Source organism: Thrips palmi, unplaced genomic scaffold (genome assembly GCF_012932325.1).
Source record: "Thrips palmi isolate BJ-2018 unplaced genomic scaffold, TpBJ-2018v1 HiC_scaffold_10, whole genome shotgun sequence".
Taxonomy (NCBI): Eukaryota; Metazoa; Arthropoda; class Insecta; order Thysanoptera; family Thripidae; genus Thrips; species Thrips palmi.
The window spans coordinates 991658-1016170 of record NW_023144621.1 but is presented as its reverse complement, the minus strand read 5'-3'; the positions used below and the strand labels follow the sequence as shown (position 1 = coordinate 1016170).

The 24513-nt window shown below is 42.7% G+C and overlaps 2 protein-coding genes across 2 annotated transcripts; one reads left to right on the top strand and one right to left on the bottom strand.

Moving 5' to 3' along the window:
• Positions 1–354: 354 nt before the first annotated feature.
• On the top strand, positions 355–12268 carry LOC117651576 (TD and POZ domain-containing protein 1-like). The gene is made up of 8 exons (XM_034395713.1): positions 355–365; positions 878–986; positions 2943–3204; positions 5270–5392; positions 7088–7204; positions 8904–9079; positions 10436–10601; positions 11946–12268. The coding sequence occupies exons 3-8, from the start codon at positions 2947–2949 to the stop codon at positions 12138–12140; spliced, it is 1035 nt and encodes a 344-aa protein (XP_034251604.1). The 5' UTR covers positions 355–365; positions 878–986; positions 2943–2946; the 3' UTR covers positions 12141–12268.
• Positions 12269–12663: 395 nt separating this feature from the next.
• Positions 12664–23669, bottom strand: LOC117651259 (venom carboxylesterase-6-like). The gene is made up of 10 exons (XM_034395105.1): positions 23549–23669; positions 22159–22352; positions 19881–20024; positions 19366–19513; positions 18453–18638; positions 17112–17462; positions 16063–16235; positions 15518–15677; positions 14147–14276; positions 12664–13736 (listed from the first exon to the last, which is right to left on the bottom strand). Exons 1-10 carry the CDS (start codon positions 23550–23552, stop codon positions 13556–13558), a joined length of 1671 nt encoding a protein of 556 aa, XP_034250996.1. The 5' UTR covers positions 23553–23669; the 3' UTR covers positions 12664–13555.
• Between the last annotated feature and the right edge of the window lie 844 nt (positions 23670–24513).

The window sequence follows — 24513 nt, the reverse complement described above, 5'->3', positions numbered from 1 at the left end:
AGCCGACTTGGGGAGTTATTATATCAACCTTTAACAGTGAGACAAAAAGTATGTACCTCGAAGTTTGACCCTTTTGCGGTCACATTTTAGTACGACCTTGTTTCGGTCATATTTTAGTATCACCCCTTGAGAAGCAACTTGTCTCACCTTTCTGTATTTAGTGTTATCAAGCTGTCACAAAGAATTCTAAGTTACGCAAGGCCCCCTCTCCCAGCGTAACGCAAAGCCAAATTTCTCCGGTAAATCCTTTTTTACCCTTATTCACCGATAGAACTTCTGTAATGTGCTCGATACTCTGACTCGGACTCCCCGTCCCCTCACGTACCGGAGCGTTACGCAAGGTCAGATGTCCCCCTCACCCCTACGTGCGTAACGTTGTTGGTTACTCCATTGGAGGGCATAATGTAACGGGCAGTTGTGGCTTGTTTGGGCAGTTCTTAATCTCAATTTGGCAGTTGTTAACGAAAAAATGGGCAGTTGTCTCGAGGCCAAATTTGGTGAAGTTAGGGTAAGGAAATGAGGCAAAACGCAGGTTTTGTGGGAAATGACGGAGTGTGTGAGCCGTTTTCCAAAAAAGTTTATTTAGAATCAGAATCTTTTCTTGGTGTTGGGTTTTTTCGGCCTTGACGCGCTTAACAATGACACCTGATCGCGGCCGCTGGGCCCCATTGTTTCCCCCCCCCCCTTTCCGTCGCCCGGATAGGGCAGTTGTAAAAATTTCTTACATTATGCCCTGTACTCCAATGAATCTCGAAACGGAAGATGCGTATGCGCACCTTGTGTTGAGGCTTTGTTCTTTATCTTCCGGTTCAAGATTCACTCGGGTATACCATTAAGGGTATGAATCCAAAAACAATTCGGGGTTAAAGATGCACAGATTTGACGCGTGGAATAAGGTTCGCTCTTGGTGTTGGTGCAAGAGTATGGAATGAGATACATGGCTGCTGGGTGCTCCGACTCATTCGAAGACCGCACTCTCATTTCAGGTACGTGACATCACGTTGAAACACATGTGACAAAATGTCACGTTCGTTTGAGCATTGTGTCACATTCGTTCACTGTTAAAAAAATTTAATTACATTTTCATTACATGGTAGTGAAGCTATAATCATTACAATGTAATTAAAGTTTTCATTACACATATGTTATTAAAATTTTCATTACAGTGTAATGAACGAATGTAATGAAAATTTTAATGACAAAAACGTAATGGAAATGATCAAAGTTGACGCAAGTTACGCAACTTTTTGTCACGATTTGACTTAGAGTGAATTCTCAACGACTCTGACAGCAGAGAAGAGGTAAAAATTGAGTGACCCAGGACTCCTCAGGTCTGAGGCAGTTTAGTTGCCTGAGTGAGAGAGATCGGGTGCTGACCCTACCAAACGGCAGGCCGTAGCCGCCTCCGAGCAACATCAGACAAACCTATTTGTTCACTTCAAATATCGCTCTATTCCTCCAAACTCTTCGCCATTAGTTTAACAATCCAGCACTTCGCATGAATCACGGATACATTTCAGAATATCTCCTCACGTTTTAATATTTTAATACGAAATACAGAGTTGAGAGTGATCCCCGTGTACCATGCGACACCTAGCGGCAGACTTGCGAATGACAGGTTTGGCATATGACGCCGTAATGGACGCCTGTAGGAGAAAAATTGATGTTGGCGGCCAATAGACGGCTAAATTAGTTTGAGTAAGCTGAACTTAGATCCTGGACAAATCCGAATAAAATCAGTCATGCTTAAATATTTTTGAAAAATTTAATGACATGTAATGAAAATTTCATGACAAGCTGCATAATGTAATGAAACTTTCATTACATGGCTAATGTCATTAAACTTTATGACCGAGGTAATGAAATTTTCATTACAATGTAATGAATGTGGAGATGTAATTAAAAATAATGACGTTTAATGAAAAATAACGTCACAAATGTCATTAAATTTCATTCATGTTTAACAGTGTTTGGATGTGAATCGCCCTAAAATCAGCTTGTTCGCATTCAAACAAATGCGACACAATGCTCGTGACACTTTGTCACGTTCGTTTCAACGTGACATCACATACTTGGAATGAGAGTGCCGAAGTAAGAATACTATGACCGTCGGCTGTGAAGACAGTCTGCATCGACGGGTTTCGCATGGGGTGGCAGCTGACCACATTGTACTCAAATCTGTTTTGAATAATTTAGGCGAATGACGTTCGGCTAGAACGGGATTTTAGTTCTTATTCCAACTTGTTCTCGCCGGTCTTCGGCTCCCCCACACCCAGCGTACCCTCATCAGTAAAATGCACGACTTTTTTGAAATTCATACCGGCGCGCCTGGAATATTGTTCTTGTTATAAACTTTTAGCTTACCTCTAAACCGAGTCCAATCAAACATTATCAAGGGGTCGCAAATGTTTTTTTTAGGCCCTGTTTCGACGTAGTTTAAGTCAGAGAATTTTCGTGTTTTGGTTCCGTAACGGATCGTAATGAGACCAAGTATCCCAGACTCGATATGATCTCTTACTACGAAGTAAGGCGAGTCCAATGAGGCCTCGTGGGTTCCCATTGGACTTACACCAGGAAAATACGTAACGTCGTTTTCGTAAGAAAAAAAAATCATTATTTTACTTTTTTTTAAAGTTTGGCATTTTCAAATGGTCCTCGTCAGGACCAAGGAACCCGTTCCAACCGCTTTTGAATAGAACGGGGGCCCTGCTTTCCAATGCCGTGTCGGGTAAAGCTCTAAAAAGCCTACGAAGCATAACTTTAAGAAAAATGAAGCCATAGTAGAGTTGATTCGTATTGCGAAGGGTTTTGCTGCATAACAGGGAACATTTCTTCGTAGATTTCACAATGCCTTCATTTTCTTCGTATTATGAAGCGCTTCTTGTAGTTTTTTTCTGTGTATCTGTCTTGCTGCACGTACACCGCCTCTTCCCTTCCTCCAGGGCAATGTCGTCGACTGCCTCCACGAGCCACGCCAACCCCGAGTCCCAGCGGCCCAGCCGTGGCCGCCTGGTGGCGAGGTACTCGAGCTTCGTTGACTTCACCACGGCCCATCCTCACCCACCGACGACGACTACGGTGTTGCAGTGCGACCTCCAGGAGCCCGAGGTGCGGTGGGCGTTGAAGGCGCATTCCTGCCAAAATTCGTCCTGGACTGTCGTCTGGATCAACCTCGAGAACGTGGCCGGGAGCCACAAGAGTCAGGTGAGTGCGGTACTCTACAAACTGAAGTGTGTACTCAGTATGCGTCTACAGTTGCATACTTAGCTGAGTACACATCTACAGATGCATCCTTAGCTGAGTACACATCTAGGGTCAGTTGGGGTAATAATGGGACACTGAAAACTTGGGGAAAAATGGGACACTTTCTAAACTTGACGAGTTTTGGCATGTTAAAACGTCGTACAATGACATGTTTGTGCTTAAAATGTTCATTGAGGTGTCTAGTATTCCATTTTTCATTCGGCGGGACAATGACTGCTCATAGAAATGAGAATTAAGAAATCAAGCAAAACATGGCAATTATGGGTTTTCTGAAGGTTGGAAAAATTTGCCGCAGAGGTCATCTAATTAGAACACTACAGAACCCCCCATAAACAGAAAAGTAAAGTATTGTAGTGTTTTGGAAAGCTAAAAGAACGAGGATTTCGATCCACCAACTCATTTTGACATCAATGCATTCGTTAACTTGCAATTGTAGAATTTTCCTGTGGGGCAAAAATGGGACACCGCTTTGGGGAAGAATGGGACACTTCTGGGGTAAAAATGGGACACTTGGTTAATGGTAAATTGTGGCCTTTGGGGAGAAAATTTTCAAAGTTGTTCGAATGGACATCTCTGAACGGAAATAGAAAGGCCTCGACAATACAAACAAAATATGTCAACACATGCTATGGGTTTGGACGGATATTTAAAAAGTTAATGGGCTTTGAAATTGACAAATAGTCACAAAAGGTCAAGTTACACCCAAGTTCTTTTGAATCGCAATGCCTCTTCATTTTTCATCCGAACCGGTGGCATGTGATGACATTTATTGTTCCTCGTGTTGAGACGGATCGAATTTTATAAAGTGGTGTCTATTTGGAAAACTTTGAGGCCTGTTTTACCACTGCTAAGCCCTTGTCCCATTTTTACCCCAGCGTGTCCCATTTTTACCCCAAACTTACAAGTCCGAATTTTCACAGTTTATTTTGCACAACTGCAAAATTAAATGAATTTTTGATCTTATTTTAACGCCAAATGGTGTGGAACAGAGTACCCTATCCTTTAAAAGCATTAGAAACACTCCAACTCGTCATTGTAGAGTTGTGGAAACCTTATTGTTCAAACTGTCCCATTATTACCCCAACTGACCCTACAGATGCATACTTAGCTGAGTACACATCTTCAGATGTATATCTAACTCATCGAAGTATGCATCTGTAGATGTGTACTTGCAAGTTTGCATCTTCAGATGTGAACTTGCAAGTATGCACCTGTAGACGCGTACTGAGTACACACTTCAGTTTGTAGAGAAGCGGCGGCGTGCGCAGCTTAAAAACACTCACTCTCAGCCTTTTCTGATTTGCCTCATGATCAGACGCGTAATATTTGTTAGCAACCACAATACTTAGGTTTTTTTTTCAGCACTACTTAACAATTTATGATTACTGTACTGACAAGTAAATTACAAAGAAATTTTCAAGTGTCATAAGTATTATATCTATAAGGTTGCCAATCATAATGGTTGTTTACAGAAATGCGTCTGCTAGTGAGAGAGATAGTTCGTAAAAGGCCGAGAGTGCTCCTCATTCCAGGAACGTGACAGCACGTGACAGAGCTCATCCGCTCCTTCCCTCCTATCTAAATGCACTAGGGGGAATTGCCTTGAAGCGTAGTCGAACGCTGCAGTACAGTCTTGGACGCTTGGATGAAACGTAGAACTACGCTTTAGTTCGAGGGGTCAACCACTCTGGTAATTGTGTGTACACCTCGTCTAGTAATCAGTGGTAATCACTCGTCAAAACTGGCTATTTTCGCCGTTTTTATCGGATTTTGGGTTTTATTCTTATGAAAATAGGCTCTTAGCTGGCCAAAATTTTAGAATTATTTGAGTATTTTTGTAGGTAATCACTGGTAATCAGTAATCCTGTGTACACTCCAGAGCTGAGTGGTGGACCCCTCGCTTTAGTTTCACCAGTGCACGAGCCTAGAATGAGAGTGTCGTCCAAGAGAGCAGAATTTCGCTGTCGCCTCACGTTCTCAAGAGTCACGATTCTGTCTTTAACAGGTGACCTTCACGGCTAAAGTCACTTCCGACTCAGTGGTTCTCAAAGAAGAGAGCGCCGTGGCTGCCAATGGTGGGATATACACGACGCACTTGATCCTCAACAGCGGCCTGTACAGACTTCAGGTCAGTATCCGATGTACTCTTCACACTTAAAACCGCTTGAAGCACGTTCTTTGTATATCATCACTCCAGCACGTTATTGACTTTTTGCTCGTTTAGTCAGTACTTATGCAAGTAATTTGTGCAACCATAATACGTACTTTTCCTTTTTTAAAGAACTACTTAGAAAATATTAAATAATGTACTGAGGATTTTGTTTTGTACATAATTTTCAAAGGAAATAAGTCATACTTACTTACAAACTACTAGGGCGGCGTGCAAATATTACGTCACCTGTTTTAGGCCACTTTTTGACCCCCTCCCCCCCATCATCACTCAGCGTCATCCCTGACGCAACCCCCTCCCCTCCCCCTATGATGACGTAGTTTTCTTATTTTCTGAGTTCTCGCAAGCGAATCACACTGTAGGTGCAAAAACATTAGCAATATCTCAAAGTATGATACAAAAAGTCTTCATTTGTAAAGACTAGTAAGAAAAAATCAGTCATGGCACTAGAAACGAAGCAAAAAATGGTCAAAATTGAATCAGAATCAAAACTCGGCTTGGCCGGTCGGGTGGCCGCAGTGTCGTCTACGCGAAGCCGACGCCACGCGGCTCTAAGCAGAAAACTACGTCATCTCTGCTCAACCACCCTCCCCTCCCCACATCATCTACCATCACTTTCCGTCAGACCCCCTCCCCCCCCTAAACGGGTGACGTAATATTTGCACGCCGCCTAGGTATTATTGCTGTTTATACGAATACATAGTTATTGAAGTCTGTAACGTGCTGAGAGTGTGGAATTATCTGTGTCCGCACGACTCTCCGGTGCATTGCTCTAGCAATTGGGACGAGGCTTCAGACCGCGGGTCTTTAGCAAACGTTTTTGTAAGATTTGTTTTTGAATGCACTCGTCGCCGGGTCAAAGGGTGCATTGTGTATTATGAGTCGTGTGGTTGGCTCCTTTTGTACATTGATTCACATTTACTGTTAAACCTCTACGCTACAAACCTAACTGTCTATACTAAGTACACACTTACAAATGCGTGCTTGCAAGTACACACTTACTAACGCATTCTTAGCCAAGTACACAATTACAAACGCATGCTTGCAAGTACACTTACAAACGCATGCTGGACGCCGTATAACTCCATGCGTCAAGCATGCATTTGTAAGTGTGTACTTGCAAGCATGCGTTTGTAAGTGTGTACTTGGCCAAGCATGCGTTTGTAAGTGTGTACTTGCAAGCACGCATTTGTAAGTGTGTACTTAGTAGACAGTTAGATGTGCAGTGTAGCATTTTAACATTATTTATTATTTAACATCATAATTAGTTTAGTCTTGACAAATCTGTTAATAAGCTTCGTAACGAAATTCTATTGATGTTCACAAACATCAATGAACATTCATAAAATGTGAGAGTGTACTGGCCTTTTGTCGGTCCCACACTTCAAGAAAAAGTGTGATCAACAGTACAGCAAAAACTGTACAATAAAAGTACAACAGAGATTGTACAAACCACAACGAGGCCTGGACTGCCCAGCACTCGTCATGCCGGTTCCGCTGTACTTTGTACAACAATTGTTGCACTGTGAAAGTACAATAAATTCCTAATAAAAATTTGCCAGGACTTTGTGTACTTTTGTCGTAGTTTTTTCTTGCAGTGCGGATGGAAACCAGCGCCTTGTTCTCAAACATTTACGTAACTTCCATCCCCAGGTGCAACTTTTCATGTACGAGAAGTGGCCTCCTGGCGAAGTTGAAAAGGACAGGGATCTGAGCTGTGACCTGGCCAAGCTGTTCAAGGAAGGTGTCCTGAGCGACGTCGTCCTCCAGGTCAGTAGAGTTCCGTGTGCCTCAGTTGGCGTCGTCAAACGTCTTCAGGCTCGAAGTACACTGCCAATCCAAGGGTGAGACAGTTTCTCACTATTTAGTGCGAACCACGATGTCTCACGCTCACAAGTGTGAGCCACGTTTGTCTTACACTTGTAAGTGTGAGACATCATTTGTCTCACACTTGCAAGTGTGAGACACGGTTTGTCCCACTCTTACTGCCTATGGTTACCTGTGGTTTAATGCCTCAGGATCCACGCTCACTCGTGTAAATTTGGTCAGAATGTCAGAAACATGTCTGAAATCCTGATCAAAATTCGCGCACCTCTGAGAGCTGAAATTCTGAAAACTTACTCTGATATTGACGGTTTGAGTTCTACAGACTGTCAGAAGATGTTTTCAGCTTTCAGAGGTGCGCGAATTTTGATCAGGTTTTCAGACAGGTTTCTGATATTCTGATAAGATTTACACGAGTGCTCGTAATTGTGAGACACAATCGTGGCTCACACTTGTAAGCGTGAGACATTGTGGTTCGCACTAAATAGTGTGAGACTGTCTCACAGCGTGTCGCGGGATTTTATACACTGTGAAAAGATAATTGCGAGGGCTATAAAAATTTCTATAGAAATTTAAAAAATAAATTTTGGTGTGTTTGAAACTTTTTGGTTAAGATTAAGTTTTGGACATTTTTTAAAAAGTGGTCAATCTTTGGCCCGTCTCTTGTATTTATTAAGGGGAGGTTCTGGTGAAAATGCTATTTTCTCCTAAATAGGTCCCACTGTGAAAATTAGTTAAGAATTTGATGTCTTACCAAGTAATTATTAAAAAATTTTCATTGGGGACTCACATTTTATGCCCTGAAGCCAGTCGCAGAGCCTTTTTCTCCTATTTAGGCTATAACTTCAAAAATCTTCCTGCGCATACTATTTTGTCGTAAAAGGTTGGCCTTGACATTTTTCACTTCTTCGATTCATTTTTAAAAGATGCCGGCATGCACAACTCAAACCGTAAACTACATATTCATCCGCAAGCTTTCTAACCAATCATTTCACTATAATTGATCAAAAATGTACAAAATAGACAAATTTTAGGGACTTTTCCGCTTAAAAAGCTTACAGTTAATAATATAATGGAGATTTTGAGCTATGCATGCCGGCATTTTTGGAAAATGAATCGAAGAAGTGAAAAAGGTCAAGGTCAACCTTTTACGACAAAATAGTATGCGCAAGGAGATTTTTTAAGATACAGCCTAAATATGCTCAAAAAGACTCTTCGACTGGGTTCAGAGCCTGGGATGTGCCTTCAAAAATCAAATTTTAGTCTCCTCGAAAAAAGATTTTATATTCCGAACAAATTATGACACTGGGATCCATTTTGAAAATGGCAAGATTTTCACCAGAACCTCCCCTTAACCTTCTGCACAGCATTGAGTCGCCCTTCCAAGGGGCCTAGCCCTTTCTCGGATAGGGCATGGCCCCTTCGGAAAGGGACCGTCCCTTTTAAATCATAGGTATTCTTTCCCTTGGGTTCGCTTTGATGTGAATGTAAATCAGCTTATTCACAGTCAAACGAATGTGGCACAATGCACAAAGGAACGTGACATTTTGTCACGAGTTTGAACGCGATTTCACGTTCCAGCTGGAATTACAATGTGCAGACACACGAAAACGTTCCCTTTGAAATGCCAGGCGGACTGTTCCAGGTCCAGAGCGGCGACCGGGCTGACGGCGGCGTGGCGCGTGAGTTCCGCGCGCACAAGGCGGTGCTGTCTGCACGCAGTCCCGTCTTCCAGTGCCTCTTCACGACCGACATGGCCGAGTGCCGGACCGCCACGGTGCCCGTCAACTTCTCGGTCGAAGTCACCGAGCGCATCCTCTGGTACGGGCAACACACAGTGGGCCAGTGGACTGGTGGTGGCGGTCGAAATTCCGGACGCGTTTTGAGCTCCAGAGACTCAAGCTGAACGTGTGACGCCACCAATAGATTTCTCCCAGGGCGAGGAATCCGTTGATGGGGTTACATGCTTTGGTTTGAGTCCTGTTTGGCGTCAAGAGTTTTGGCCAGGGTCTTCTGGTCCTCACACTCTCAGACCTACTACATTGCCTTTTTTTCTCTCTTGCTTATTAAGTTTTTTGAGGAAACGTAAAATGTACTATTTTCTCTTTAAGTATGCACAATTTTGATTATCTTAAAGGGAGGTTCTGGTGAAAATGCTATTTTCTCCTAAATAGGTCCCACTGTGAAAATTTGTTAAAAATTTGATGTCTTATCGAGTATTTATTTAAATTTTTCATTGGGAAGGCACATTCTATGCCCTCAACCCAGTCGCAGAGCCTTTTTCTCCCATTAAGGCTATAACTTTAAAAATCTTCTTGCGCATACTATTTTGTCGTAAAAGGTTGGCTTAGACATTTTTCACTTCTTCCATTCATTTTTTAAAAATGCCGGCATGCACATCTCAAAATGTTAATTGCATTTTTATTTGCAAGCTTTCTAACCAAGCATTTCACTATAATTGATCAAACATGTACAAAATAGACAAATTTTAGGGACTTTTCAGCTTAAAAAGCTAATAATTAATAATATAATGGAAGTTTTGAGCTATGCATGCCGGAATCTTTTGAAAATGAATCGAAGAAGTGAAAAATGTCAAGGTCAACCTTTTACGACAAAATAGTATGCGCAAGGAGATTTTTTAAGATACAGCCAAAATAGGCTCAAAAAGACTCTTCGACTGGGTTTACAGCCTGGCATGTGCCTTCAAAAGTCAAATTTTAGTCTCCTCAATGAAAAATTTTATATTCCGAACAAATTATGACTGTGGGATCCATTTGGAAAATGGCAAGATTTTCACCAGAACGTCCCCTTAAGGATAAAATTGTCAATTAGATCTTAAAGAAATTGAAAAGTGCATTGCAATTTACAAAAAGTCAGGTTGGACTAAATGGACTAAATACATTATACAATGAACAAAATAGTGCACAGTTAAAGAGAAAATAGCACAAATTACGTTTGCACCAAAAACTTTGTTACAGATAAACAGATAAACCAGATAAAAAATCAACACGAGACTGAGAGTGCAGTCAGAAAATATCAATTAACATTTTCATGTTCAAATTTAGACTACAGATTAATTGACCGTGAATTTTGGATTGAACACTGTATAGTCTCAATATCGTCGAGTTGCATGTTACCTGTAAAACTTCTTTTTCATACTCCATTTGTTGTGTCTAGGTACGCTTACACTGGCAAAATGGAGCACGAGGCCAGTGAGCAACAAGTCCGCACGATGGCCCAGAATTTGGATGTGCTTGCTGCGGCCGACTTCTACGATATGCAGCCTTTGAAATCGTACTGCGAAGAACTGCTTTTGAAGCAAATTGGGAGTAGACCGGAAGAGGTGAGTTTCTCCTCGGGGGCCAATCGTTCTCGTGCTCAAATTTGCATTCTTACGCATGAGATTATGCGACTTCATTGTATGCGCACTTAGAACCCTACAAAGAACTGCTCGTTGTAATACAAAGAAAACGGACGCTTCGCAGCCTATGAAGGAAATCGTTCGCTATACAAACGATTTTGTTTGTCATTCAAAGGAAAAACTCTTTGTGACCTACCCAGAACTTCTTTGCTGCCTGCAAAGGATTTTTTCGTTGAATTACAATCAAAATCGTTTTGTATCATAACGTTTCGTCTGTATTACAAACGATTTGTTGCTACAAACGTTTGTATTACAAAGTATTTCCTTCGCAGGCTGCGAGGCCTTCGTTTTCGTTGTATTACGACGAGCAGTTCTTTATCTGTGTGCACCAAATCATGAAAGAACACTCTCAAACTCAAAGTTGACGTTTAGTTCATGCTTTTGACATTTTGTTAGTAGCACCTCCAGTAATTTGGGCAACAATAGATCGTACTTTTCGCTTTTGTAGTAATTATTCACATAGTTGTTTGTAATTATTGACAAAAAAATTCCTAAATAATTACATGAAGTAAATTATACATATCTACTTAATACCTGGTTACTATTAAGTCAGTGAGAGGCTAACAGTGTGACACGCTCAAATTTGTACACAAACATTTCGTGTGTAAGCGTGCTCGTAGTGTGACTGCTTCACTGCAAACCTAACCGTCTACTTAGCACACACTTACAACAAATGCATGCTTGCAAGTACACACTTAGAAACGCATGCTTGGCGCCGAATAACTCCATGCTACGCGTAGGCAAGTGTGTACTTGTCAGGTATGCATTTGTAAGTGTGCACACGTGCGCATAAGTACATGTACTCTGCAAACTGAAGTGTGTACATAGTACACTCTTAGAGCATGCTTCCAAGTACACTCTTATTTACAGCATACTTGCCAGGCACACGCTAAAATAGAGTGCATTGCATGTACACGCTTAATAAGAGTGTACCTGGCAAGTAAACTTAAACTGGCCCATGCTTTTAGATAGGACTAATCGAGTGTATTTTAGCGTGTACTTGCAAGGTACACACTTATTCAGCATGTACTTGCCAGGCTTACTCAATTTTAGCGTGTGCCTAGCAAGTATGCTGTAAATAAGAGTGTGCTTGGAAGCATGCTCTAATAAGAGTGTACTATGTAAACACTTCAGTTTGCAGAGTACTTGGCCAAGTAAGCCTTTGTAAGTGTGTCCTTGCAAGCATGCATGTTTAAGTGTGTACCAAGTAGACAGACAGTCACGATTGTAGTGTTTTCATTACTGCTGACTGCTGACCCTCTCCAGGTGCTGCGGACCATCGTGCTGGCGGACCGGTATGGAGCCGCGAGGCTGAAGCGCGTCGCCCTGGACCTGGCCGCGTCCAACGCGAGGCGCATCCAGCAGCGGCCGGAGTGGCTGCGGTTCCTGCAGGACCACCGCGACCTGGTCAACGAGCTCTTCGCCCTCCTCGCCGAGAAGATACCTGCCGCGCCGCAATGAGTCCGCGAAGATTTCTGGAAGACTTGCCTTGATTGCTTGCTTCTATTGGTTATCCTGATTGCTGCTTCTTTAATTTTACTTTTGGATCAGTGCATTTTGAAATAAATCTGTACGCATGTGTTTTTCAATTAGTTTCATTGTTTCAATAGTCCTGCACAGGTAAAACTAAGGCGTACTGTTACGCCCTTCGTGCAGCGTACAGCCAGTACGCCCTTCTTCAAGCGTACAAGAGTTCATGCGCTCCTTTCTTCCTGTCTGAATGCATGGGGGAATTGCCTTGAAGCGTAGTTGTACGCTTCAAGAAGGGCGTACAGTCTTGAAGCGTAGTTGTACGCTTGAATGAAGCGTACAACTACGCTTTAGTTTTTCCAGTGTGGTGTAGTGGGGTGAAATACCTTTCACTGACTGCTCGTCTGTCTGCGTGCGTATCCGGATTACTTCAAAATTAGCAAGAAAGTGTGAACGCCAGGCGCGGCAACTGGTGCAGCATCGCGAAGCCTGCTACAAGACACCTACCTCGTTATAACTGGAAATTATTGACACTTTATTTTCCAATTGAAAATTCAAAAAAACCTCGCAAACGTGACCTGTGTCGATATCAATCGCACGGATGTGACATCGGGCGTGATAAAGAAAGAGGCTTGGGATGTTAATGAAGTGATTAAAATACGGAGCCTATTTTCGTGGGTTTCTAACGAGGCTTTATTCCATCAATCACGTCAAAGTGGCAACCCAGAGTAGACAAGGACGGAGTGAGGGCCACACTTGACGGAATTTCAAACATTGCGTGTGATCTGCGCAACTGGGGGGGGGGGGGGAGTAAGGAGTCAGCTTTGATATAAAGAGACAAAATCCAGGCGTAAATCATTGATTTCAATGCTTAAACAATGGTAAAACTAAAGCGTAACTCTATGCTTGAGTCAAACATCAAGTTACGCTTGTTGACATAACGCTTGAAACGAAGCATACGCTGGAAATTCCCCCGCGCATTGTGATTTCAAACGTAAACTGATTGCGCTTGAAAACAGATGGTAATATTACGCTTTAGTTTTATCAGTGTACGAGGAAAAAACAGATAAGCGCCGCAGGCTATGGTCGGCGTAAACGCCAGGCTTGGATTGACGGAATAAGTGCACGAGCGCGAAGCCCGTGCTTACCACAGTCGACGCCAGTTGCATGTTGCCGGATGTTACTCGTGGGTTTCTAACTGTAAAGACTTCTGGCACACGCTTAAAATCTTTAAAAGTATTATGAGCGTGGTACAAACTAATTAGTTTTTTATATGAAATAGTACCTAAATTACGAGGGTTTTTTTCTTAGCAAGTTAATATGTGCTCAATATAACTGCTACATTTCTGTGTGGCCTGGAATAGTTCGTAAGGTTTTCAGAGTGCAGTTCCTTCAATTTTCCTGCGTTATAGTTCGTCGCTGATGAAACGAGTCTTGCTTCGTGCGGCGTCGATCCTTCTCCACAAATTTCTCTTTTCTGACGGGTAGCTTCGCCGCATCGTCAGTTCTCCAGCGTTCGGGATGTAGGCATATTCGGCTTCATCCACGTCTTCCACCTCCGACCATGAGTTGTCGGAAGTTGGTTGGCTGCAATCAAATTACTCGAGCGTCTAAAAGTGTTGCGACGTTCTACACTGTGGCAAAAAGCTACGGAAAATTCTGTAAACAGCTTGTGGTAATTCTCCGTAGCCCCCTCGTCAGTATTCTCCGTAGGCTCTAGTGTTTTCCGTAGAACCGCACAGTATTCTCCGTAGGACCTGACAGTGATCTCCGTAGGACTATACAGTCTTCTAGGTCCTACGGAGAATACTGTAAGAGCCTACGGAGAATATTGATAAGCGGGCTACAGAGAATCCTGGCAAAAAAATTAATAGAATTTTCCGTACCTTTTTGCCATATAGTGTATAAATTTACATTCATACCAAATGCATGTACTTTCTCTTTTCGGACCTGCAGATAGCAATGAACGAGATTCGACGTTTAGATCGCCGACTTACCCCGTTGCTGCGAATGTGGTGAACAGTTCCAGCATGAGATCAGTGTAGGCACGGTCCGAATCTGACAGTTCTTTAGGAAACAACTCCTTAAAGGGGAACAGGTACATCAAATCGTCGCAGTGGCACATTTCTGTAAGCACAGAGATGAAGGGCAGAAGTTAAGAACTACCTTCGTTACCTTCGAGTGATTGTAGCCTCATCGTATCAGTTGACACACAACTAGTTTTTTTTGAGTTGCGGCAAGTTTAACGAATGTGTCAACAGCAAGAAGAATGGGCTGCCTCGACACGATTTAGGCTGGGATCTCCATTACACTAAACTAGGAGCAACCACCGCAGAGGAGCATGCTTAACAAACAAATCAAGCATGTCTGTTTACATTAAGATAATTTATCTAGGAGTCCGCACTCTCTGTTTACTGCCCACAAGACGCCGTTATGGCCCAAAAAGTACATTGTTTTTATGTACATTGGTGAGAAAAAGGCATTAAAAGTGAGCCTTCGAAGGGCGTAAACGATTTACGCCCCTGGAAAGGCGTACACTGTCAGAAAACTCCGTAAAAATACGGAAATTTAACGGAGACTGTCCATTTTTTTACGGAGATCTCCGTTTTTTTGAATTATGGATTTTCTCCGTAAAAATATGGAAGTTATGTATATAAATGAAATAGAAGCCTTACTTATCAAAAAGAACAGACTAATTCACGTTATCGATGGGTTGGGTGACCAACTGATTAGGTGTTCCAAGAGTACGCCTTCCCTAAAGCAACCTCGCCTTTGGGTTTCCGTCCATTTATCCGATCCTGGCATGTGGTCAAGTGGATCTTCAAACAGTTTTGGAGAATATCACTTTCGTCTTAAAGGACACTGTTTGCATTAACATCGGAGGTAGAAGGAGGGAAGTAAACCGTTAAAATGCGTTTATTTCTGCAAAAATGCGGTTCATCTCCGTAAAAATACCCGTAAAAATATGGAATATCTCCGTAAAAAGATGGAAAATTTACGGAGCCTCCATTCCCAAAATTAGAGTAACTTTCTCCGTAAATTTACGGACTTTTTTTCTAACAGTGTAGATCGTTGATGCCTTTGAAAGGGGATTAAAATTTTGCCTAAAAGTCCTGTACCATTCACGCCCTTCGCGGGCATGCAACGATTAACGCCCTTGAAGGGCGTACAAGAATGTTTGTGCCCTTAAAGGCGTAGTTTTTATGCCTTGGTTTTACTAGTGTATTCACTGGTAGAAATAAGGTTAAACAAGCAACGGCTAGCATTCAGTCGCCGCTTCTCATGCCTTCCTTGTCTAACGCATGCCCTCCTTGTCTAACGCATGCCCTCTTAGAACTTGAAAAAGAATGAGCCTAAATTTACCGTACCAAATGTTGAATTCAATTTGTAGCCGCTGAATGGACCAGAGAAGCCTTTGTCTTTGCTGTGGTAAGCGAGTTTATAGAAGTACACGGAGGATATTGCGTGCGCCTTATGCTGCTTTATGGTCATGAGGGAGGGGTATTGAAAGTAGATGTCCGAGAAGATCTGTAAAGATAAAGTTTTCTTTCAGGTGCAGTTGCGATTTACTCATTCCAGGAACTGAAACTGAGTCAATGGTTCAGATGGCGGGGAGCTTGTTAAAGAGAGAAAAACCCTAATAACGCTTAGAAGAAGATCGTTATTCATAGCCTTATATTGAACTTGATGGACATTTTATTCTCATCGTTTTCGTAACGTCACAAAGGATGGAAAAACGGGTCGAAATAAAAGTACATCAATTGAACACCACAGTCACATCAATATCAAGATTGATGGCAATTGTGACGTCAAGTGACTCTGGTTATTAACTTTGAATGGCATGCATTTAATTAAACGTAGTTTTGTGAAGCTCAGTTGCTAAATTAATTAAACTCTTATGTAATTTACTCACATCTGTAAGAGGAGATGTCGTGTCATCAGATTTTGCGAAGTACACATTCCTTATTTCTTGACTGATGTGCGTCTGATCTTTTTCAGGAAGATGAGACAATAATAGCGTCAAAGGTAACACTTTATTGAAATTATCGTTCAAATCTTTCATCGCATGATCGTTATGCAAAAGTGCTGGAAAACGCAAAAAAAAGAATCAATAAATCGTAGCGAACAAAAGTTGCCTTCTTACAGTCTCCCCTTACAACCACACTAAGTAGCAGCTCCAGCTCATTCACCAAACACATCCTGCTTGCATCCTGTAGCATGTTACTGACTTTTTATCAATTTGTCCGTACTTATGCAAGAAATTTGTGCAACAATAATACGCACTTATCGAATTCTTAAAGAACTACTTAAAAATTATTAAAAAGTGCACTGATAGTTCTTTCCTTGTAAATAACTTAAAAAAGTTATTAAGTCGTACTTACTTAAAAAATACTAAGTATTATTCTTGCTTAATGCTGAGGACACATAAAACTTCGCCAAGCAGGCACTTACAAATGCTTGCTTGGCCCCGTAAATTCTGTGTTACGCACAAAGCGCTGGTAAGTGTGTACTTGGTCAAGTAGGCATTTAGAAGTGAGTACACCCATTATGACGTTTTAGATCAAGAAAAAAATTAACTTTTCTTGTTTTTTTCAAGAAAATTTTTCTTCATCTAAACATTTTTTTCTTGTACGCAGAAAAATTTTCGTGTTCAAACTTTTTTTTTAAAAAAAAAACCAGGGAAATTCAAAATTAAGAAACTATTTTCCTTGGTGTGTAGTAGACAGTCGGGTGTAATGTTCCCGCACACACTTAATGTTCATGTACGATTTTGTACGTGGTGATGCATAATTTTAAACTTGTGTGCCGTCGTGCACAAAATTGTGCGTGAATTTGCATAAATTTGTGTTTTGACGCATAATATTATGCGAATTCCCCGCATGCACAAGATCGTGCAGGTGCGGCACGTACAAAATTCTACATAAACATTTAGTGTGCACGTTCCGCACTGAAGATACTCACGGGCGGTCACGACGCAACCCTCGTCCGAAACGACCCCGATCATGAGCGGTACGTCGCGAGGCACTAGTTGGCTCGGCGGCCGGTCGATGAAGGCCCCAGGCACGCCGGGCTCGGCGACCACGCGGAAGGGCAGCAGCGGGTGGCCGTACCACTCGCCGAACCCCAGCTGGGCCCTGACGATGTCCTCGGCGGACTTCCCCCGCAGGCACTCCAGGAGCTGCTCGCTGGGCTGAGCCGGGCAGTCCAGCAGGGCGGCCAGTTTTGCGGCGTTCTTCTTTGCCTCTGCAGTGTCGTGGAACGCCCAGGCAGCGTTCGCAGTGCCGCTCATGGGGATGGCTCGGTGGAACAGACCTGCCGGAGCACCATACATTGCGCGTCACTGAGAACGACAGAGGCATAACCAAGGGCATAACCAACACTCTCTGCACGTTACTGACTTTTTTTCATTTTGTCAGTACTTATGCAAGTAATTTGTGCAACCGTGCAACCTTAATATGTACTTTTCCTTTTTTTAAAGAACCACTTAGGAAATTTTAAAGAATGTACTGACAATTTGGTTTTGAACATAATTTTACGAAGGAAAATACTAACTATAATTGTTGCTTGCACGAATACGTAGTTAATGAGGAAATAGTCAGTAACGTGCTGAGAATGAAGCCTAAACTTCTTGGTACGGTTTTCTTAACATCATTCAAAGCTGAGTCAAAATTATTTTATCACCCAGCTTTGGGGGATAATACTATATCGCTTTCAGGTAGCAGAAACTGCACCCTTCATCACCCAAGTTTGGGCAATGAAACCTTCATAAAATGATCCTCATATCCAAATTTGAGAAACTAAGTGTACCTAGCGTCGAAAAATCACAGGTGGCGCAGTAAATGAACTGCCTGGGAGGACAAAACTCATTATAAGATCTTGTTCTCCATTTTGAGGGACCAAACCGTAAATGTCAACCCAAACGCCGTGATTGGGGTTTGAAGAGGTTGTTGAGGATCAAAATGGACAGGTTCCGTTCAGGAAAAGCTGTTTTATCCTGAGGGGCCTTGTTTACAAGCACTATTCGGGAAATATGAATGCCAACCCACGGTGAACATCACCCTGAGAGCACTGAGAAAATTTGTTGTCGCTTTATGACAGAAACGTGAATGATATTTTCATAACTTTCAAATGATGACAATCTCATCACAAATTGATGACATTTTCATCAAAGCTCCTATACTTATTGCATGGGCGTGACAACAATGTCATCAATTGTTTCGATGACATTATTGTAAGGAAAATTAGCCTTGAAATTGTCATCTAATGACGACTGAAATTTTCACAGTGAAGAGAACGCGTTACCTTTGGTGAGAGGCGAGAGAGTCATGTAATGCACAGAGGCGCCGCCCGCACTCTCCCCGAAAATCGTCACCGACTCCGGGTCTCCACCGAACGACCTTATGTTCTGACGGACCCAGTTCAACGCCAAGACCATGTCCTTCATTCCATTATTGCCAGGAATGACGTCATCGCCCATGCTCAAGAATCCTGGAAAAACAAATTTCAGACGCTTTTTCACCATGATTATAAAATAATGCCCTACTGTAGCAATGAACATTAGGGCCAAAATTTTTTTGCGTCGAAGAGCATGAGATTTGGGTTTTGTGTCCTTAAGTCTCACTCTAAATGTCGTCCGATAAAAGTTTACAAATTACCAAGGAAACAGTGCAAGCAAAATATCAACATCATTTGCCTATAAAACGTAAGTTTTTCTTTTCATCTTACAATATAGATCCAGAAAAAAATCTGTCATGCTTGCACTCTACATGGCTTACAAACGTAATTTACGAAAGTCTTTCTTCCTAATCCAGAAAAGATTCGTGATTCGTAATGCGGAGAAATTTCCCTTCGTATTATGCTACACACTAAATGTCATGGGACTTTTTTTGTCCCACGGTATATGCAATTTTAAGCACATCCGGTGGTGATGCAATTTTGTGTCCGCCAGGCGGGACACATTGCCTAGTGAAAGTACAAGTTGCAGCTGGCGCCGGACAAAATGTGTCACCAGACGGGAACAAAATTGTATCAGCGTCGGATGTGCTTAAAATTGCATAAACCGTGGGACAAAAAAAGTCCCATGACATTTAGTGTGTAGTGTCGAATTCACTGGAACAAACAGCTCAAAGTTTATTGTAAGCCATTTTGAGCGTGTGCTGAATTGAATGTAACGCCTCCCAAATTTGACAGTAAGACAATTTACAGTGTAACTAACCGAGCGGCCCAAGGCGGTAGTTAAAGTTGACGTAGACAACATCGCGCTCCATGAGGAACTCTGGTCCGTGCATTCCACCCGACCAGACCATGAAGCCTCCGCCGTGGATGAAAACCATGACGGGTAGAGGCTTGGTTCTCGACACCGTCTATGCCAGATCAAACAAGAAAAAAATCTAAATTTGTTTATAATGCAAAGAGTTTTGCGCAAAAGACATATTGAGAAGTCGTTTTAGCTTTTCCTTCGTACCTTACAAAGAAAAGCCAAAAGAGATTGATTATGTAAAAAAAATTTAGTTCGTATTGTTTCCACGAATACCTTCTCACACTACTGCCAAATTCACTGTGAGAACTGCCAAATTCACTTTGAGAATTTGGACTGCAGGTTTTGAGTTTACAATAAGAAGAATAGGAACGTCAGTGATTCGCCAAAGCGGACCTCACTCGTTCATTAATCACGTGGCATTTGTCACATAATTTTATTCAAAACTACTAAAAATTTGCGTTGTGGCTTACCTCTGGAGCATACACGTTAATGTACAGGCAGTCCTCGTTGCCTTCCACATAGTTTTTCCCCATCAAAAAGTCTTGCTGAGGACACATGGCACTGAGTCGGTCGGCAACCCTAACACCCGACCATGAGGCGACAGGGACCGCGCGCTGTAAGGAAATTGTCTTTGTTTGAACAGAGTTCATAACCTTGGGTCACGGCTGTTTGGAATGTCGCACGACGGTAAAAACGTTGCCTGGTTTTCCCAGGAAGCCTTCCGTAAAGAGATAGGCCATTTCCAGAGAGTTCCTGGACAAACCAGGATCCGTTTTTACCGTGCACGGATCCCCACGCTTGCAAATTTGAGACGAACCGTGTCTGACACTTTTAAGTTTGGGACAGACGTGGCTTTCACTTGCAACTGAGAGACATGACGGTTCACGCCGAATAGTGTGAAACGGTTCCACACTCGGATTTGCAGTGTGTCGTACCGGCCATCTTTTCCTGCCGCACAGAAATTAATATTTCCGCTCAAGCGTCGCTCTCTATGTGGCGCCTGCGAGGTAGGCAACACTTTCAGCTTCCCGCTAGAAAACGTTACCGCGAAGACGTAGGTTCGGCTCTCACTGATAAGAATATTTTTTTTCGAGTGCCGCAGCCACGCGTGAACGCATGCAGTGGCGGTGGCGCTAATCAGTACCTCCGATGCCCAATGTCTAGGTCAAGGTCAACGTCTCGGACAAGTTCAACGCCGTGCCGCTCCTCTCGAGTCTCCCCGACCGCAGCATCTTCGTCGGGGCTTCGTCACGAGAGACCGCACGTGCCGGCAAGTGTACAGGACTCGAGCGGAACTAGGCCGTGCTAACCAAAAGAGACAGCCCTCGAACAGGTTAGAGACAGCAGCTGATAAATGATCACTGTGAAGAAAAATTTGAATTTGAAACTATAAACAACTCCGTACCATTGTCCAAGCGCCCCCCGGGGGGGGGGGGGGGGGAGCAGAGCCGGGATTGGGGAGGTCCTGCGTGGGCCAAAAGGACAATTGCCTCCGCCCCGTCTCCAAGATAACCGCCTTAAAAGTCAGGCAAAAAGCAACACCTCTGTACCCCTTACGAGGAAATTTCCTAAAATGCGGAGGGAATAACAGCGCAACCATGAAACGAACGTAGTTTTTCATATCGCAAAGTGAAAATTTTTCTTCGTATCTTGCAATGAACATCTAGAAAAGATTTTTTACTATGGAGAAATATTTCTTCGTATTATGCTTGCACCGAATTAACTGTAACATATCTCAAATTCCATTGTAAAACTTCGAGTGCATGTGAACTCACGTAAACCGGGTAAGAACACTGTGGGCCAGAAGACCGGTGGAGGCGGTCAAAATCCCGGACGTGAGGCCAAAAGGGACTCGAACCGAACGTTTGGATTGCTCTCCGAGCGAGGAGTCCAATGTTGGGCTCAAAACGCATCCAGAATTTTGGCCGCCTCTACTGGTTCCGTGGTTCAGTCCAGGCATATTGTTTACCAGAATTTTTCCGTACTTCTCCCAATGAATCGTTGAACCGCCAGTAATCAGACACGAACTGTAATCACTGATGCTCCGAATTATTATCTGTGAAGAAGCAGAGCGCTTCAAAATGGTTCCTGGCCGCCCGTCCTCGTCGGGTAAAAATAGAGCGCAGTTTTCAAGCGGAATCTGTTGACGACTCCACGACTCTCAGACTCTTATTCAGTTTTTCTTTAATAACGTATTGTCGTGTCGTCGAAAAATCAAGATAAACTCATGGATGATATTTTCATCGCTTGAAAATTATGACAGTCTCATCACAAATTGATGACATTTTCATCTAAGCTCTTATACCTTTTGCATGTCATCAACATCGTTGTAAGGAAAATTAAGCTTGCAATTGTCATCGAGTGACAGCCAAAATTTTCACAGTATCTCAACCGTATTGAATCTATGACTAAAGCATTTGCTTACGCTTTCATGTACTGCGGATCCTACCAAGGCAACTCTTCACCTTTTCATAAGGCAGTCATTTATGTACCTTCAAAATGCGTTAATTCATTTAAAAATTGAAAACTTTCAAATATATCCAAGACATTTTTTAAGCAAATAGGCCAATGACAAGCTTTTCGAACTAATGAAAATATTCGTAAGCGGGGAGGAAAGATCTCGGGACAAATGACTTCCTTTTCGTCTCAAGTGGAGGAAATAAGACTAGGCATTGGTACTATCACCCAATCAATTTTGAGGTTCAAGTTTCCAACACCGAAATCGGAAATAAATTGACGTTTCCTTGCCTGAAAACGCAGCCCTCCGACGGGAGGCTCTGCATACGGAATCCCTTCGAAGGCGGCGACGTTCCGTTTCGAGAATTGCGACTGGATCCACTTCCCGCGCAAAATGCCCGACTCGACCTCGACCTCCGGGGCGCGGGGCTCGGCACGGCTGCAGTGGACGGCAGCGGAAGCCACCGCTAGCAGCAACACGCAACCTGGAAACAGAGGGAAGTTGTGCGAAGACGGAGTGAATCCCCCGCTTGATTTAAAATAACTTGGACCATTTATTACTCTCTGATTTTTGGGTAGAAATTTGACTATTTTGAACGGAGCTCGCGCTTAAAATCTGACGAAGTATATCAAGCATATGTAAGGTAAAAAAACGATTTAGTTTGTAATACGAAGACATAGTTCGTAAATTACGAAGTATTTTCTTTGAAAGCTTACGTATGCTCTACTTTGTCATGTGAAGCAACTCTACTTAGCAAAGGATTCAATGGTTTCTAAGGTTTTCACAGTGCCGAAAGACAGTTTCCGAGATGTTCCAAATAATGATTAACAGTGCCTCAAAAGAGTTGTGGGTTTTGAACATCAAGCTGTCATATGGAGACGCGATGCTACGAAGAAAAGCATTCAATCAAATCTGCGTGCGCAGTACTGTTACGTCAGTTTCCCCAGTTATTTATCTCAGGTTAAAAATTTTCCCTAAACTATGTCCAATCTTTTTAAACAATCCAACGGGCTTTGACCCCAGGGCTTAAAACTGACTCAAACTCCGAGGTTGTGTCCATCATATTCATTTGGATTCACAGCTTCATGGTGACGTCAGGTGTGAGAGAAGCGCCTGCAGACGTGCAGTAGGCAAGCCCGCAACACACTGGAGCGCAACAGGCGGGCCTATCCTTACTTTCGCAGGCGCTTCTCAACCAGTCGCCGGCAGCGTTTTGAAAATCAGACTTAAGTGGTTCAAGAGAATAAATTTTCCGAAAGGTTAAAAAACGCTCTAAGCTCGGCATTAAAAAAAAGTTTATAGGACCTCAACTTTCGTCGTTTTTTAGGAAAAACAAGGTGTTCTAAAAAAAAACAGGAGTTAAATTGAATTGACTCTTTCACAAGTTGATATCCCTTTGCCTACTTTTTCAATGAGCTTTTGTCGTCTTCGGTAGAGTTAACTCTACACGATGAAATTTAGACCATACATAAAACGTCAAGTTGATTTATACCCTTCTTCCATATGGATTTTTTCCTCATTCTGATCTGCTTGGAATTGAGTCGCGTAATTTTGTGAAATTATTATAACCATTCTATCAGAAAACAAATGCACGGTTTGAAGATAAGTCAAGAGCTTATCCCCTTCTTCCGCTTCCTGGATTAGTTGAGGGCGCGCCATTGTGACAGCTTTTGAACTCACGCATCTTCTGTCCGCCGCGTCCTCCTCTGCCTGGATCGCAGCTCCGTCTGGCGATGGGTGGAGTGGCTGCCAGTCGTTGCTCTAGTGTAACGTGCCGCCACCTCGGGCGAGTTGAACGACAGACCAGTTCTCCCAGATCTAATCGAAGACTCGGTACAGTGACCACGCGATAACGGAGGCCCGAGGCACGCCACGGACTTGTCCGAAGAGGATTCCTCGCTTCCGTCTATAAATAAGTCAAGTTTTTGTTCTCTCTCAATTTATTTTAATTGAGAAATGCCGTGGAGCGAGGGGTGAATCACTCAGTGTTCTGGTGTACACATGAGTACAAGAGTGCGGGTGAGTACACCCTCTCATGCTCATACATTAGCATTTTAAACTTTTTTTTTGCTTCAATTAGCGGTTTGGACGACTCACAAAGCCAAATCGTGTAAAAAGTTAGCGACTTTTCCTCTTTTATAACTTGTGAGTACACTGAGTACGAGTACGGGCCAATTTGTACACATGAGTACACTAGTGATTCACCTCTCGCCGTGGAGTCAAAATATTTGGCAAAATCTCAGCACTCTGCGCCATAAATCTACCACAATTCCGAAAAAGTCGATCATATTATTAAAAAAATGGTGATATGTTACTGATGACTCTGTACTACCGTTGCCGTCCATCGCTGAGCTGTCACAGTACTGAGCTCTTTGATGTTATAACGGAAAAATACTCAGTACACACTAAATGTGTTACAAGAAAATTTCCCATAGTGCGAATGAAATGTCGTAAGCATGATACGAAGGTGTTTTTTTCTTCGTATTACGAACGTTGTCTATCTTGCAATGAAGGAATATTGCTTCCTTGGTATTATGCTTACGCCTAATTCACTATAATATAGCTCAAATTTCGTTGTAAGACATTTGGAGTGAAGGATGTTGAGTCTAAATAAATTGAGGGACTTGAGGAGGGTATAATAAACG

What these genes read in the sequence shown, in the direction of transcription:
- LOC117651576 (XM_034395713.1), top strand. Translation starts at nt 2,947, where the DNA reads ATGTCGTCGACTGCCTCCACGAGCCACGCCAACCCCGAGTCCCAGCGG. An exon ending in GCGGCCTGTACAGACTTCAG is followed by an intron (nt 5,393 to 7,087) that starts GTCAGTATCCGA and finishes TTCCATCCCCAG; the next exon opens with GTGCAACTTTTCATGTACGA. An exon ending in TTGGGAGTAGACCGGAAGAG is followed by an intron (nt 10,602 to 11,945) that starts GTGAGTTTCTCC and finishes GACCCTCTCCAG; the next exon opens with GTGCTGCGGACCATCGTGCT.
- LOC117651259 (XM_034395105.1), bottom strand. An exon ending in CAAATTGAATTCAACATTTG is followed by an intron (nt 14,277 to 15,517) that starts GTACGGTAAATT and finishes CTGTGCTTACAG; the next exon opens with AAATGTGCCACTGCGACGAT. An exon ending in ACCACATTCGCAGCAACGGG is followed by an intron (nt 13,737 to 14,146) that starts GTAAGTCGGCGA and finishes ATTTGATTGCAG; the next exon opens with CCAACCAACTTCCGACAACT.